The 17,118-nt window shown below is 35.0% G+C and overlaps 1 protein-coding gene across 3 annotated transcripts in view; it reads left to right on the plus strand.

Annotated features, from left to right (window-relative positions):
- LOC127559509 (transport and Golgi organization protein 1 homolog) overlaps positions 1-17,118 on the plus strand; it is a 39,939-nt gene that overhangs the window by 1,732 nt on the left and 21,089 nt on the right. The window contains exons 2-4 of one of the 3 annotated variants that reach the window (XM_051993345.1): positions 1,090-1,322; positions 11,971-12,102; positions 14,968-14,989. In XM_051993345.1, coding sequence (XP_051849305.1) covers positions 1,090-1,322; positions 11,971-12,102; positions 14,968-14,989 — 387 coding nt within the window. Of the gene's footprint in view, positions 1-1,089; positions 1,323-6,941; positions 7,233-11,970; positions 12,103-14,967; positions 14,990-17,118 lie in introns of those variants that run through there. The other 2 variants (XM_051993347.1, XM_051993346.1) reach the window with 2 other exon arrangements.

Below are 17,118 nucleotides of genomic sequence, written 5' to 3' on the forward strand. Positions count from 1 at the left end.
ATCTATGTTACTATGGTGAAATCACTTAATCTTGTTTTCCTCAGTTACCTCGTTTGTAAAATGAGCTGAAGAATATATGTGTACATATACATATATGTATATATAGATATAAAATCATGTATATAGCTATATATGTTCACTTATTGAAACTGTTTCCCAACTTTTATCATTGTATTCTCAGCATTTAATTCAGTGAATGGCATATAGTACATATTAAATAAATGGTACTGATTGCTTCATGTTAAACAGAGAAGATAGCCAGCTATTATATAGAACAGACCCTGGAAACTCAGTTGAACCATTGCACCCAGAAGTATTTTACCCAAGAAATTGCACAAGGTTCACATGTGTATGTAATTAATAGACAATAATCTTGAGGAGGAAGAAACTCGAAGCTTAGGAATTAAAAAGATCTGGGCAGTTTTACTTGCTGCTTTGCTGCAGGAGTAGTACGTACAGTGAAAAATTTAAAATTCACAGACACATTTCTCAAATAGTTTTATTTCATAAGAAGTACATAGGAAAACTACAGTTTGATAAAATACTATGTAAACTTTTAATCTTAAACGATCTCATCTGGGGTTTGATTTGCCATTTCCTTCTCTAGCTTATTTTTACAGATGAGGCAACTGAGGGAAAAAGTTGTAAGTTACTTCCTTAGGGTCACACAGCTAGTAAGTGCCCTGAGGACAGATTTGAATTCAGGAAGATGCATCTTCCTGCTTCCAAGTCTGGCACCTAGCTTCTCATCTATCTTATTAAAGATATTAATGAATTAATGCATTATTTTGAGGATTAATTATGTGACTCTCTTTTTTTGGAGAAAATACAAAAGTGTTCTTCCCTTTTCTCTCCTAGATATAAATACTTTTCAACTAGCCATTCATAAAAAATAGATAGAAACTTGTTTATTTTATAATTAAATCTTAGGGGTCTTCATGAGAACTCAGAAGTTTATAGCTACAGCTCTATCAGGAGTGTCATACATGTAAGGGTGAACTTATGTTTTATGTTGGGAATTGTTTAAATGGGTTAAAAATTCCATGTTCTAAAACACCATTACACTTTAAGTTAATTTTCTTCCTTTAGGACTGATTTCAGCAGAAGATGTTCCTTTGGATACAAAACAACATCCTTTAGAAATCATTTCCACAGAAGAAACTCCTTTAAATACAGAACAGCAACCTCTAGGTTCCATAGTAGACACTCCTTTGGATACAGAACAACAATTAGAAACAAATCCAGTGGTGCCACCAATTCTTGCAGCTATGAAGAGTGCAGGTCTTGTCGCAAAAGAAAACATGAAACAATATACTGAGATGGTAAGTATGACATTAACTTTCCAAATGGTTTATTTTGGTGTATTGTAATTATTTAAGTGTATTCTGAGCATTTAGGGTTTTCAGCAAGTGACTAGCTCAATAGATCTGAAAAATTTTAATAATTTAAAGCAATTCTTAAAGATGTAACCTGAAATACTTTATAGATTTTATGATGTTTTTGGTGTTTTTATTTGGAATTGACTTTTTTGGGGAAATAGTGAGGCAATTTATGGAAGGTGAAATATCAAAAGTTGTTTTTAGGGCTCTGCTCCCTGTGCTGGTATTTGTTGACATTAGTAATTTTTCTTTAATGTATACTTTAGGTCTGGGCAAATGTCTAGTAATGAGGTGTTGAGTTTTACTAATCTTTATGCATGGTGTGCATATGGGAAAGGTGTGCAAAATTCAGAAGTTGGGCTCCTTTGTCAAAAACATCCTCCCCTCTATATTTTCTTTCTCCCTTTCATTCAGTTGATTAATTTTCTCTTTTAAAAATAAAATATCCTTAGAATAATTGAACCCATGTTATTTACACTTCATTATGAACTGCCCTAATCTAATAATTTCTTTTCTCACTGCTGAGTTTTCCAATGAAGAGGTAGTAACAGGTTGATAATTGGCAAGAAATTTTGGAGTACTTTTTCTCACTGGATAGGCCAATGGAATATAAACAGACTTCTAGAGGGCAGAGACTTTGTTTTGTTTTCTCTGCATCATGATCATCCTGTAGGAGAGGGGAACATATTTATTATTTCATAATTGATTGTTGAACTGAATTTGATTAGGATGAAAAGAGTGTGAGAGATTTTGGATTGGCCAGAAGTCAGGACAAAAACATAAGGAACCTGGAGAATCAAAGTAGAAAGAGGTTGCAATTGTCTATTTTGGGGTTGGGTAGCAATTACTGTATTCCACACAGTGCAGTGAGCATTGTTTCAGGATTCAGCAGATGATGAATTTAGATATTAAGTCTAATGCTTTACAACACAAGTCACTTCCTGTCACTTGACCTGTTTTCTCTTCTGGAGCATGAAGAAGTTGGACCAGATTACTGCTTGGATCCTCTCTAGCTCTAAATCTATATACTCTTTTAAAAGTGGTTACAGTGAAAAGCATTTCTCCTCCTTGAAAATGGCCTTTTGAAACCGTTTCAGTGTCTTCTTCATTAGAATCATTATAGATTATAGATTTGTCATAGCAAGGGTCTTTAGAGAGTCTTTAGTTGAAGAGAAGAGAAAAGCGAAGCCAGTAGAGGGAAAATATCTTGCTATAGGGCCATCTGACTTCATGACCAACATTTTGTACACTATATTCTCTTGTCTTCCTAATGATTAGGATCAGGGGATCATAGATGATATATCTGGAATGGGAAGGAACCTTAAAAGTCATCTAGCTCAATTTCATAGTTCATAGATGAAATATAGGGAGGTTAGATGCTAGCCCAAGATCACAAAAATAATAATTATTAACATTAAAAAGAAAAGCAACCAATAATTATAGCAGCTAAAATTTAGTTAACATTTTTAATGTTTGTAAAGCACTTCACATCAACTTCTTATTTGACATTTTAAACTAAAAGTTCCATAGACATGTCAAAAATCACTATGTCCAAACCAGAACTTCTTATGTTTTCCCTCAAATATGTTTCTATTCCAGACTTCTTTTTGTGGAGAAAACCATCATCCTTCCCGGTCATATAATTTTAGCTTCATTATTCAGTTCCTCATTCACTGTTATACCTACTGCATATCCTAACAGCTGCAAAGGGCTAGTTTCTTCCTTTTCAACATTTTTTTGCATTGGTCCCCTTTTGCCTATTCATCTCTTCATGTAACTTAAGTTCAGATCTTGATTACATCTTCCTATAGCTGCCAAAGTAATTTTCTTACTCAATGAACTCCAGTGATTCTCTCGTCTGATTGGCATCTAAAGCCAACCCTTCACAACGTGATTCCAACCTCTTATACATTGTTTCCTTTCTTGTATTCTGCAGTTTAGATAAGCCCATCATCTTGCCATTTCTCATATGTAATACTCCATCTCCTATCTATGTATCTTTACTGGTTGCCCCCTATGCATGGTAATTGTTGAAAAGGGAGGAGGGGGGAGAGAGAGATAAAAGGAAGGGAAGAAAAGAGGGAGGAAAAAAGGAAGAGGAAAGAAAAAGAAATAGCTAGACAGCTAGACATGACCCACTTTTTATCTTTTTCTTAGATCCTTACTATTCATTCCTTTAATGATAACTGCTAGAAATTTCCTGGAAATGCAAGTCAAACTTCCTTACCTTTACTTTGTAGAGCTCATTTTTTTCCTGTTAAAAAAAAAAAAAAGACACCATTTGACTTTTAAAATCCCCTCCTCCATTTTCCATAGTCTCTTAGATATTATTTAGCAGAATCTCTGTCAAAACATTTGAAGGTCCTTTTCAATACTCAAGCATGCAGTTCATTTGGGTCTGGCAACTTGAATTTGGTAAGGATAGCTGGTTGCTTTCTTATTGTATTTTCTGTTCACCTTGAGTACCAACATTCTATTAACCACCTCTGTCCTATCATTTTTATTTTGAAGGTCAATCTCTTTGGCAGCAGAGAAAATTGAACTCAAGTTTCTGTCTTTTCTGTTATCAGGTGGCATCAATCCCCAAATGTACCACCAGGTCATTCATTGCCCATTCCTTCTTTGGTCCTCCAATATGACTGAAAACTCTATTATGGACCTTGTTTTCTCTTACCAGCTCAGTAATATTCTAAGCTTTAGCACTCCTGACACTAATATTATTATGGTACAATAGATCTTATATTCAGTTGCTATTAGCTGCCTTCATTCTACCATTTGTATTTTATTTTTTAAAGAATTGTGCTTGTTTCTGGGTTCCATGGACATCCACATCAGACTGTTTCCCTTCTACTTCTGAATTGTGTTCTTGACATTTTCAGAATTTCCTATTCATCTCAGACTGACTTCTCTCACAGAATGTTAGTTGTTGGGATTTCATTCTCTTGGATTTCATTAATAGTTTGTTCATTAAATTTTTCTCCTACAATTTTGGGGAGTCTCAAATGTCATTTATTCCTTATTGTAAATGCTCTATTGTTTCTAGTTTGGTGGTCTCTACATAGGCAGTATTATTTCTTTGATAATAAAAAAAGAAAAAACCTTTCGATTTGATTGACCCTAGGCAAATGTATTTATTAGCCTTTTTATTTTTATTTTTAAAAATTCCCTTCTATCTTCTGTCAGGAATTTGCTATGTCTTTTTTAAAAAATAGAACAGAAATCCAGAAATACCATCTTCTTAAGTAGCTGATTATTTCCCAGGTTTAAGGGAAATGACTTTAAATAGAAGAGGTGTGTGATTAAAATTGAAGCTTTTATAGTTTCATGTTTTTTGTCTCTTTTATTTCTAATTTTTGATTTTTTTCCTCTCCCTTTAAATATATGTTAATCAATTTTATTACGGTTTTGTTTTTAGGATTTATTTTGTATTTTAGTGATTTTGCTTTTTTAGTTTTAAAAGTTTCTGAAGGGGTTGAACTTGGATAGGAAAAAAACTGAAGACATTAAAAACATTTAACTTGGGAAGTTAGTATAATAAGAAATTAAGAAAGGAGGGTGACAAAGAAATCTTTGGGAATGATTAGAGGCCTCTTATAGGAATTAGAACATTATTCTAAAGGAGTAGTTTTTGGTTTCTTTCAGTGGGGAACTCTAATCCTTCTCTCCAAAAATGTTCCAGAAACCTTATCTCATTGAGAAATCCTCATTAAGGAGGACTATTACCTGAAGAATTTTTGCTTGTGTCAGTTTGTGATGACTTTCCTCTTTTCACGTGGGATGGTCTTTCTCTCTCCCTCTCTTTCTCCCTCTCCTTCTCCTTCTTCCTCTCTTCATCTCTATCTTCCCCTTCATCTCCATCTCCCTCTCCATCTCTCTCCCCTTCTTCTTTCTCCCTCTCCCTCCCTTCCTCCTCCTCCTCTTTCTGCGCCCCCCCCCCCCACTTCTTCTCTCTTCTCTTCCTCCTTCCCCTAGGCAATAGATTTAGATTGGAAAGGTACTTAAGAATTCTGTAGTCCAAATCTCATAAGTTAGAACACTAATGTCCAGAGAGATTTTACCTACTATGGTGTTAGAACTAGAGGCAGGATGACATAATGGAGAAAGCTGTCCTCAGGTTCTAGTCTCTGATATATACTGCTTGTGTGCCCACCTCTTAGTGTTCCAGGTAACCCTCTGAGACTCCTAACATTTTTGTGTCATAGACTCCTTTAGCAGTTTGGTGAATCCTTAGGGAGTCCTTAGAATGTTTTTAAATGCACAGAATGTGTTTGATTACAAAGAATACTAATTATATTGACATATAGTTGTTAAGACTCCCCAGGTTAAAAACTCCTGCCCTTAGCACAATGCTTTGCAAATAATAAATGCTTGGATGCTTTATTCATTGGATGCTGTGCAGATATATTAGTAGGAGTTTCCCAATTGCTCACTAAATATTGTCTAAGCATTGAGGATACAAAGGTTTAAGAGGCAGGCCTCCTCATGGTCCTCACAGACTAAGGAGGCACCATGGAAGCATTGATGTATTATAAACAAGAAGTATACAGGACAAATTGGCCATAGTAAAGGGAAGGCATTCAGGGGGATTGGGAAAGCCTTCCTGAAGAAGGTGGGCTTTTAGGGGACACTTGAAGGAAGCCAAAAATCGTTCAGTAAGAATACTCAGAGGCCACTGGCTCTGTCCTTGGGAACTAGGTGACCTTAAGGTGTGTTTGAAGGCCGGAAGGGTCAGAAGGGTTAGGTTTGAAGGTTTTGTTTAGACAGGATCTTAACAATGTTCGAAGCATATGGAGCACTAAGCTAGACTCAAATCGGCCTGGTCCTCTGGGAGCTTCCCGAGGGGAAGGGGACATGTGTCCAGACAATAGGGGGCAGTATTTTTAAAGGGAATCCTTAATAACCGGGAGAATAAATGAATAGAGCACTTATTAAACTCTTGCTGTGTGCAAAGCCCTGGGAGTACAAAGAGAAAAGTGAGTCTCTACCCCCTTAGAGCCCACTTTCTAGTGAGGGGGGGACAACACTTAGGGAAGTTTTCAGCCGAGAGTAAGATCCCATGGTCCTCTGGATATAATGGGAAAGTGGAGAGTAATTTGTTTACTTTAGCGTGGACAGTTCCTTGGTTCCAATCTTGCTACTTTCTGATTGTAAGGTGAGGAGGAAGTGGCAAAAAGTCCCTAAAGCTTTGGAGCCAGTGCCTCCTCTTCTGCCCCGCCCCTTAGACTCTAGCTCTTTGATTGGCTCCTCAGCCCCTCCTTCCGACACGTTTTGGTTTTCCTCCCTCTTTTTGCTTCTGGGAGTTTGGAGTTCTAAACCTCCTCCTCTTACAATGGTCCCGTCTCTTATCGGTTAGAGTGGCAGTTTTTTCTTTGCTCCCCCACTCCCAGTCCTCCAGTTGGTTTCTTCTGCCGGGACCCGGCCGGCCCCTCCTCTCCCGATCCTGTTTCCTTAGAGTGTCGCGCTCTTTGCCTGGGACGCTCGGCTGCGGCGCCAAGTGCTGACGCCATAGTGGGGAGGGGCGGGGCCAAGACCGGCTTGGGGTCAGGTCTGGTCCGGTTGACGTGTTATTGCCGGAGGGAGGGAAGGAAAGGCGAGCAGAGGCAAAGTTCACTGTCCTGTGAACCCCGAGGAAACCGAGGCTAACCGGAGGAAGCCCGAGACAGTGTGACCCAACCCCCAAAGGGTCTTTGCTGCCTAAGCCTCAAGGGGCTTACCGTCCTCCAGTCTCATCACGGGGGGGCGATGGACACGGGATCCGCCCCGACCGGGCCATCGGCCGGCGCCACCGGGACCCCGGAGCTGCTGGGCCCCCTGTCGGTGTTGTATGCCGCCCTGCTGGCCAAGCTGCTGGAGGTGACCGTGGGGATCTGCTGGGGTGGGGGAAGGGGGAGCCGGGCGCTGGGATGGGGGTTGGGTGCCAGGAGAGCAGACGAGCAGGGGCAGGTGCCCGGAGATCCGGGAGGAGGAGGGGCCCCTCCCCGGGGAAAGGTAACCGACTCGTGCACGGCCCCAGAGGCGGGCCCTTTGTGGAGATAGCCTCCGTGTGTGTGTGTGTGTCCCAAGTTTGTGTGTTGGTCTGGAGGAAGGTGCATGCTGCTGTCACAAGTTTGTGTGGTTTGTGTCTGGTATCTGGAGGAAGGAGCGTGCTGCTGTCAAAGTTTGTGTGTTGTGTGTGTATGTGTGTCTGGAGGAAGGAGTCTGCTGCTGTGTCGCAAGTGTATGTGTTGCTTTCACAAGGAATGCCGTTGCAGAATGTGGATGAAAATATTCTGTCATGTTTTCAAGAGGAATAGATGGAATTCAGCAGTAGAGTTTTGAAGAAGAGAATGGAGTTAAAATTGGGAAGACCTCTGGAGATCAGTAATGCAGGAAGCTGCATGTGTCTCTATCAGTTCCAAAAAGGAAGTTTAAGTACATTGTCAAACAAAATGACAAGAAAATCTTGGAGACGTTTTATTTTGTCTTTTGAAAGTTTTTTTTTTTTAAGTGATCTTGATTTTGATAATTGTTACGTTCCTGATCTTTTGAGGCTCATCTACGTCCACAAAAGTTAGTTCATGTTGAATAAATCCATTTTACCCATTGTTTTATATAGGCATGAAAATAGAGGTAAATGATGTTCCTACAACTGGAATGCTATTTTTAAAAATCTCTTCTTTTTTACTATTTTGTTATCTTAAAATCAGTGAGTTGTAAAATGAGTTAGGAGATTTTCCATTGTCCTTTTATTTTCTGCATTTGCTGGGTAACATTAAAAAAATAATGAAAGGAATGGGAAGAGATGTTAATGAAATAGTTTCCTTTTCCCTCAAACTAAAAGTTCCTAGCAGTTAAGTATTAAAAGTTTTCCCCTCACTTCCCTCTTCTTTTTGAAGGTGATAAAATAAAACTAAATCACAAAATAAGTATCAGAAAAAATGCTGTGGTCCAGATTATTGGTATCAAACTCAAATGGAAACCTGTGGGACTTGAAAACCAAAAATTACCATCTGTGTTGTGTTGTATTTGTATTTATTTTGTTCAGCTTTTCCCAATTACTTATTTTATCTGGCATATATTCAGGAGTTGACTCAAAAGCCAAGGATTAATACCTCAGATTTAGACAACTCTACTCTTAGTTCATTAAATCTCCAAGAAATCAGGCTTAGTACTTTAGGATTTATTGTTGTTTTTTGACATGCTGTTTGTTTACTACATTTTACACAGCACATCACACAGAGAGCTTTTTTATAGTCTCAGTTTTCAAACTCACTGGCTTCATGATCCCTTTATACTCTTAAAAATTATTGAGGTACTCCCATCTGTCTGTCTTCTATGCATATATATGATATTATGAATTTAAAAGACTTTTTATTGTGAAAATAGTTTTGAACTCGTGTACTCCTGAAAAGATCTTGGAGAGACAGCTGCTTTATAGAACTTGAGAGCTATAAGGGACAATAGAGATCTTCTGATTTAATCTTATTTTTACAAATAAAGAAACCAGGGCCCAGAAAGAGGGTACTTAATCACAGTGTTGGAGCTTGGATGCAAACCTAGATATATGAGTGCTCTTTCAGTGTAATAACCACACCATAAAAATATGTTTGTAGCTTCTTAGTAACTAAAGAGTTTAATATAATTCCTGTTTTTTCCTTCCTCTTTAACCTCTCTTCCTTTCCAGTTCTTTTCCAAAAGGAAATAACACTATTTTGAATTAAGTTTGGAAAACCTAATCCAAAGTTAATTTTTGTAAAAGTGATGGGAGGTTCTTAGTGTCTTTGTGTTTTTACATAATTCACTTTATGTGCTTGATCTAAAGGCAGATGATTTGTTTGTTACTAACTACATAATAGCTAAAAAAAAAAAAAAGAGGGATAACTAAAAGTTATACTTTAGTTATTTGCTCTAACAACTGATGTGTAAAGTATTGTGATTTTTCATATTGCATAAACGTTTTTATTTTTCTTGAGTTTTTTTGAGTCCTTGTTTTGAAACTGGATTAAATGGGTGTTAAAAGTTAGCACAAGGTGTGTGAACTAGGATTTTGTCTGGCTTCAAGCAAGAAATGGAACTTTATTCATTTATTTGAATTTTTTGGATAGTTTATTAACTTTGAGCATGAAAACTTTGGGTAAGTGAAATTCATATTTGAAAAGCAAAAATCAACATGTTGGAGGAACTAACTCCTTTCCCCTTTAGGATTTTTGTTCATTCATGTGTGTATTGTCACAGTTTTTTATGTAGTTAAATTTCATTGTACATTGATTTTCCAATTCCAATTTCTTCAAGTTTATTTCATGTAGGTCTTTCTACAATTATTTTTATTTGTTGTATTTGACTTTTTAAATTACATTGCTGAGAGGCAGTGTCTTTTAATGGTTATGGTGTTGACCTGAGTCAGGAAGGTCTACCTTCAAGTCCTTTCTCTGTTTTAGACTGGCTGTTGGCATCCTAGGCAAATCAGTGCCCCAGGAAGCTTTTAAAGTTGCAAAGTGACAAGAAAGCTATCACACTATGTTAAGAACTCCCTCTTCTAGTTCCTAACTAGGAAATAAAACAAAATTCATATTGTATCATGTATTCCGAGGAATATTAATCATCCATTCCATATATTTGTGCAGATCATCACCATGCTTGGAATGCACTTGCTCTCCTTACATCTTCAGTTTGTAGAAATCCTTTTCTTCTTTCAAAGCTCTCCTCTGGCACCAATTTCTCTTCCTGACCTCTTTTCTCAGTTGCAAGTGATTTACACTTCTTCACTCTTCTCATAGCATCTTGTTTATATCTCTGCAATTATTGCATTCTTCATTTTGGATATTTGTATATGTCTTATTCTTCTATTAGATGAAACTCTTGGCGGTCAGGGCGTCTTTTCATTTTATTTTTGCGTTATAAGAATCTAACACAGTGCCACTTGTATAGGATAAACTTGAGTTTGGAAAATATATTTGCCACAATTACTCCATTCTTCTATTCCCCACTCAAATGCCATATAGACTACTTTTGCTATAGGTACCATTGTTAGAAACTTGGTACATTTATAGAATCTAAATCCAAAGATGTAGAAAAGGAAGAATCTTTGAAAGTTTGGAATGTTTGAAATTTCTATTTATTAACTTTATTTCAATTTAGCCCAACTAAAATGAGGTAATGAGATCTGCCCCCATCTCTTTCTTTTCATCGTTAATGTTAATAACAGTATGGAATTTTAGCTTTTTTAGAATATGTCTCCCTGAACTTTGAAGACTATTCTGATTAATGAAATTATTGATTTGCCTTGTGGTTGTTTCATGTTTTCTATTGGGGCTTAATGAGATATATGTATGGTATTTACTTATCTTTTCATTATTTTGGAGTCTTGTTTGCTCCCCAGTGTTTGATTTATATGAAGATGTAGAATCATTCAGCATATATTAATTTCACCAAAATTTTAATGTTAATTTTATTATATATTTAAAAGGAATAGCAAGTTTCACATAATAAATTTGCAGTTTTGTGTGCACGTTTCTTTATTAATACTGTTATGAAAATGCTTTAGTCCATAAATTGAAAATAAAATAAATAAATGTGAACAAAATACACGTTTTGGTAACACAAAATGAATTTTTCTAACATTTCCCTTTGCAAGCTTTGCCATCTCCTGTATCTTTTCTGATTGAAATAACTGCTCATATTTCAAGCTCTACTTTCTCTATATAACCTTTTTTGGTTTCTCACTATCCAAATGGACATGATTTTTTCCGAACTGGCTTAGCATTTTTTGCTGCTCCTCATGTTAAAGTTTGTATCTGTGTTTACATTGATTGCTACAAGATTGTAAGTTTCTTGAGAGCAGTGACTGTGTCATTGAGCATATATTTATTGAGCATTTTCTTTTCCCCATTATGTAAAGAGGGATACTAGAAATTCTGATGATTTAAAGAACAAACGTAACAATTAATAATGTGTTTTTTGAAAAGGTGACATTATATATACTTTGTTTTTTGAAGAGTATACAAAAAATTTGACAGGGAGGATTCATGCTTTCAAGAAACTTTTAGTCTAGTTAAGATATAAAGAAAACTACTAAAAGGTACCAACAATTTAATGTAAGTAGTCTAGACAACAAATGCAGAGGAAATAATGGTCTCTATCTCTAACAATCTTCATGTTTATAATAAGAATGATGATGATAATGATGGCACAAGAAACAGGCAAGTGGACATTCCCAGGTTTGGGGATGTTGCCTCAAAGAGGCAATGAAATAGCATAATGAAAGGGAAATTGATGTTTGAAATGGCCCCAGGAAATTTAAATAAGAGTTTGAAAAGGAATGGAAATTTTAAAGTTATTTTTAGGAGACAGCAAGTCATTTTTGACTTGACACAGGCTTCGTTTTGGTGAGTAAAGGGAGATGAGATTATAAATGTAGGTTCTTTTTAGAATGTTTTAGAAGAGTTTGAATGCCAGGTCCATCAAAGAATTTGAATTTCATTTTGCAGGCATTGGAGGTTATTGAAATTTTGAGGAGGGAGTGGTAAAAGAATAGAAATATAATTCATTGTGAATATGTCATGAGAAATTTCTCTTTTAAATTTGTTCATAATTTCCAACATTGATATTTCAGTTAGTTGCTACGTTGCCTGAGGATATTCGACCTGGTCCTGATTTTCATGGAATGCCCTGGGAGCCTATAATTATTACAGCCTTATTGGGAATTGCTTCATTTGCCATTTTCTTCTGGAGAACTTTCCTTTCAGTGAGTATATTAAATTTATTTTTGGGTGAAATTTGCATAAAACATTAATATTTTATTATATTTAACACTCTCCCAACAGCAAGGTGTACTCCTACATATTCTTTCTCCATTTTGTTGAAGGATTTACACAAACTATTTGAAAAACTTGCTATCACTTTATAATATAATATTTAATTTTGTTGTAACAACCTTTAGGGAGGGAATGATGTTAGTAGGAAAAAATACCATTCACAATGACAATTTCAAATGAACTACTTCATATCCCTCTAAATATGACATAAATTCTGGTGGAAATTAAAATCAGTGGTACCTTTTGGATGAAATTTAGGCATCTTTCAATTATTACTTGACAAATGATCTGTATTGCTGGTGATAAGTTTCTACACTTTAGGTTCTTGTTCCTTTCCAGACATAAAATGATGAAGTCAACTTTAGAAAACATGGGAAATTTTGTTTGAAATAAAAATTTGGGACATTTTTGGTTATCACTTCATTGACATTAAATAAAAGGATTTGCTTTGTTTCAGGCACTGTGCTTAATAATAAGCATTGGGAATAAAGAGAAGAGAGGAATGAAACAGTCTCACCTGTTAAGGAATTAAACTGTTTGCAAAGGCAGACATGTAGATACATAATTATATGTAGAAGAAATATAAAGTAGTGGGTTTTTTTTTGAGGGGAGAGCACAGTATTAGCAGGCTTTAACTTTTTCAGGAAATTCAGAAAAGCTTTCTGTTCATTATAGATATGAATGTTTTGCAAATTGATATTTTTACATCTGTACTGCAAATTATAACTAATAAGTAATTACTCTGGATTTGCCTGTAATGTTTATAATTGAGATTCTCTTTCTCAGATAAAATAGTGAAGTACTGTAGAAATTCCTGTGGTTCTGATTCTCATGGATCTGGAATTTCATTGGCTTATGATCTCCCATGTGGCATCTCCTTGGAGCAGAGGTTCTTAATCATTTAGTGTGATCGGTCCCTCTGGCAGTCTGGTGAAGCCTGTGGACCCCTTCCCAGAATCTTATTTTTAAATGCACAAATAAAATATCATTACAAAGGAAACCAATACTATGGAAAATGCAGCTGATCAAAGTATTTTTTAAAAGAAAAAGAAAACCCAAGTTTATAATTCCAGGTTAAGAACTCTTGCCCTAGATCAATGAAATTTGTCACTTGTTTTGCAATTTACAGTGTCCTGGGACACTAGTGGAGTGGCATGTGACTTAATTCTACAGACAGGATATGTATGGGGGGGATTTGAACCTAAGCTTTTCTTGGTGATGAAGCTTGCTTTCCCCTGTGCCACCCAGCCACTCTGTGCTACCTGATATTGTACCATCTATATTTAATACCTCACACTTCTGATAATAAAAGAGTGAGCTGGTCTTCATAAGTCAATTTTTCAAATTCGAAAAGTTATACTTTTAAATGGTAAGAAAATTTTTAAAATTTCATTTTAAATGACTGGATGGAATTTGGATGGAAATATAAGCAGAGAAAGCTCTGTCTTTGGCATCCCAAATTGGAACCATGAAAGCATTTGTCTCATTGGAACAATCTTATAAGTGATGGGTCATTTCTGTAGCACTATGTGATTAAGAGAGACAGCTTATTGTAGTTTAAATAGAGATCTTGCTTTGGGGCCAAGAAAACCTGCATCCAAGACCTGTCTTTAACATACATTGCAGTACTTTGTGATTTGAGTATCTTCATTTCTCAGTAACTCAGGCAACTCTCTTAAGAATAGATGCATGTAGAACAGGTGTTACTCTTTGTTGTGAGAGAGAATTTTATAATTAGGACTTAATCACAATGAATTTACAGGTCCTGTTTTAAAAAAAATAAGGGTCTCTTGTGGGTTACATTCTTAGCACTTCTCTTTGGGGTGATTTGGAAACAGTTCTTAGAAATAGTCGATATTTAATAAATACTTATTGAATTGAATTTCAGTGAATGGAATATAAACCCTCCATTCTTGCTTTTGTTGTCTTTAGGTGTTGCAGAGGTCTCCATTTAGTACTGCTTGCCACTAATATTAAATGAATGGAGGGTATTTAAAAATTTTTTGTTTCTGCTTTTTATAGTTTTTATATTTTATCCTTCATTATTTGCTCTTATTCTTTGGCCCTGTCAGAATGATGGTATTTAGCAGTCTTTTCATTTTTCCTTATTTTCATTTTGCTTATTCTGGTTTGAAGTGGTATGAAAAATGAATTAATTAAATTTGTTAGAATTATGTGTAAAGTATGTCTTAAGAGTGTGTACACTTCTCTCCTAAAAGCAAAATTCATGATTTGGGGTATTGAAGATCCCTCTCCTTTTTAAATTTATCCTTGTTTCATGGTACTTTGTTGTATTGGATTTCAGGATAAGTGGTCATTACATAAAATGAAGCATAAATTGCCACTTTCCAAAAGAGGGAATATAGATTGTAAAAGCCCAGAAGTAGAACCTCAAAAGACATCTAATCAAACTCATATATGAACAAGAATTCTTTATACAAGACATATGACAAGTGGTTATCCAGCTTTTCTTGGACCTATTACTTCTTTAGATGGCCTTCCATATTTCTACTTATTAGGAAATTCTCTTACCTCAAATTTAAATTTGTCTTTCTGCAAATTGTTTGTACATATTTAATAGTTACTAAGCAGACCATTATCCTGTCTCTAAAATAGGGGCATTAACCTATAGGCTTTTAATTTAGAAATCCTCTAAATATGTTTATTTCATTTAATATAGTAGCAATATCAATCATTTAAAAGTAGAAATTATACCTAATTGTGTTAATATGTTTTATCAGGTGCCATAAAGTTTATAAAAAAACCTTGACAATATTATTCTCTGTCTATTCTAGGTAAAGAGCAGAGTTTATCAAGGTAACGTTTTTGGTTTGTATGTTACATATCCATTCAAGTCCAATATTTGGTAGAGTTTACATATCTGTTATATGTAGATTTCTAACAAATACATTGAATTCTAAAATGTTCATGGTGGTATTTTAAATTTGACTTAGGGAAATTCAGACATAAATACCCATTGATCTTATTAATGCTTTAAGATGCAGAGATTATTTGGTCAGACAAAGAGAGAATGTTAAAAGAAGTTCTTGTTTGCCCTAATAGTTTGTGGATCCAAAAACTCGTTTTCTAGTACTTGGAATAGTAGACCTGTTTTAGCCAAGCTTATGTATTATGTGTGTGAAAATTATAAAGTAATGCACTGTTTTAAGTGATGCTTTTGTTTTTAACATCATATTTATTTCCAGAGACATCCTACTTTCTCACTAGTCTCTACTTTTTCTACTCATCAAGTTGTTTCTTATAAGATTTTTTTAAAATTGTAGATACATCACTTTTGTTTGACAGCATATGCAACGTACATGCCCATAGTGCCCCCTGTCTGTAAGAAAAGAAGTGCATTTTCTTAACTTTTCTATGAGAGCCAAATTTAATAAATCACTTGTTAAGCATTTATTAAGTGCCTGCTATGTGTCAGGCACCGTGATAAGTACTTAGTTGGTTAAGAACAACAATAAAAAAGGCAAATACATTCCCTGTCCCATTAGAATTAAGGAATTATATAGCAGAGAATAAAGTATAAGAAAATTGGAAAGATAGAAGGTAGGGGCTAGGTTTTAAATCCAGATAGGATTTAGTGTTTGATCTTGGAGGTAATAGGGAACCCCACTATATAGTTTATTGAGTGAGGGTGGTGGTGGAGGGACGTATATGACAATGATTGTGGTTAAATAGAGGGTGAATTGAAGTGGGGAGATATTTGAGGCAAGCTAATCAATTTAGCAAATAGCAAAAATTATAATTAATTATACAATGGTTGGTTTAATTTTTATTGTTTTTTTCTGTTTACATTGTTGTTAATCATGTGGAGTTTTCTTGGGTTTGCTTACTTTGTTCATATAAATCTTCTCCTGTTTTTCTGAATTCTTCATTTTATGGCATGGTAATATTTTTATATTCATGTAATACATTTGGTTTAAAATAATTTCTCATTCTTAGATACCAAGTTTTGTGCTACAATGGATACTTTGATGTATATGGAACCATTTTTTAAAAGAAGTTTTTTTATTTTTCCAAATACATGTGAAGATAGTTTTCAGTATTTACCTTTGCGAAACTTGTGTTCCAAGTGTTTTCTTCTTCCCTTTGACAGCAAACAATCCAATACAGGTTAAACATGTACAAGTCTTCTAAATATATTTCCAAATTCTTCATGATGCACAGGAAAAATCAGATCAAAGGGAGAAAAAACATGAGAAAGAAAAAAAGTACCATGCTTTGATCCACATTCAATCTCCATAGTTCTCTGGATGTGGATGGCTCTTTTCATCCCAAGTCTATTGGAATTGTCTAGAGCCAAGTCCATTACAAGTGATCATCACATAATCTTATTGCTGTATACAACATTCTTTTGATTCTACTTGCTTTTCTTAGCATTAGTTCATATAAGTCTTTCCAGGCTTTTCTGAAATCAGCCTGCTCATCATTTCTTATAGAACAATAATAATCCATTTTGTTCATATACCATAACTTATTCAGCTATATTGTGTTTGTGTTAGTTTGCTACATTTTTATATAACAGAGATTTTTAATACATAGATTTTTATGTATGCAAGATCTTTTCAATTTTATGTAATGTGATCTCTGTCCTTGGTTAATTTAAGTATCTCCCAGCCACAGTCATAAAAGATGTATATACATCTTTTTTTTTCTGTTTTTTTAAAAATAGTGTAGCCTTTTACATTTTAGAGTATCTGTTCAGAACTTATGTAATAATTTATATATTATATATATTATATATAGTTTTATATATATAAACTTATATAATAATTTAAGTTCAGAACTTATATAATAAATTTAAGCCCATTTTTTGACAGTACTTTTCAATTTTCCTACTAGTTCTTGTCAGATAATGGAGTTCTTTCCAAGTAGTTTATGTTCTCAAGTTTTATCAACCAGTGACTTATTGAATGCTTATCTAATCAGTT

The sequence above is a fragment of the Antechinus flavipes genome, chromosome 4 (assembly GCF_016432865.1).
Source record: "Antechinus flavipes isolate AdamAnt ecotype Samford, QLD, Australia chromosome 4, AdamAnt_v2, whole genome shotgun sequence".
Lineage (NCBI taxonomy): Eukaryota > Metazoa > Chordata > Mammalia > Dasyuromorphia > Dasyuridae > Antechinus > Antechinus flavipes.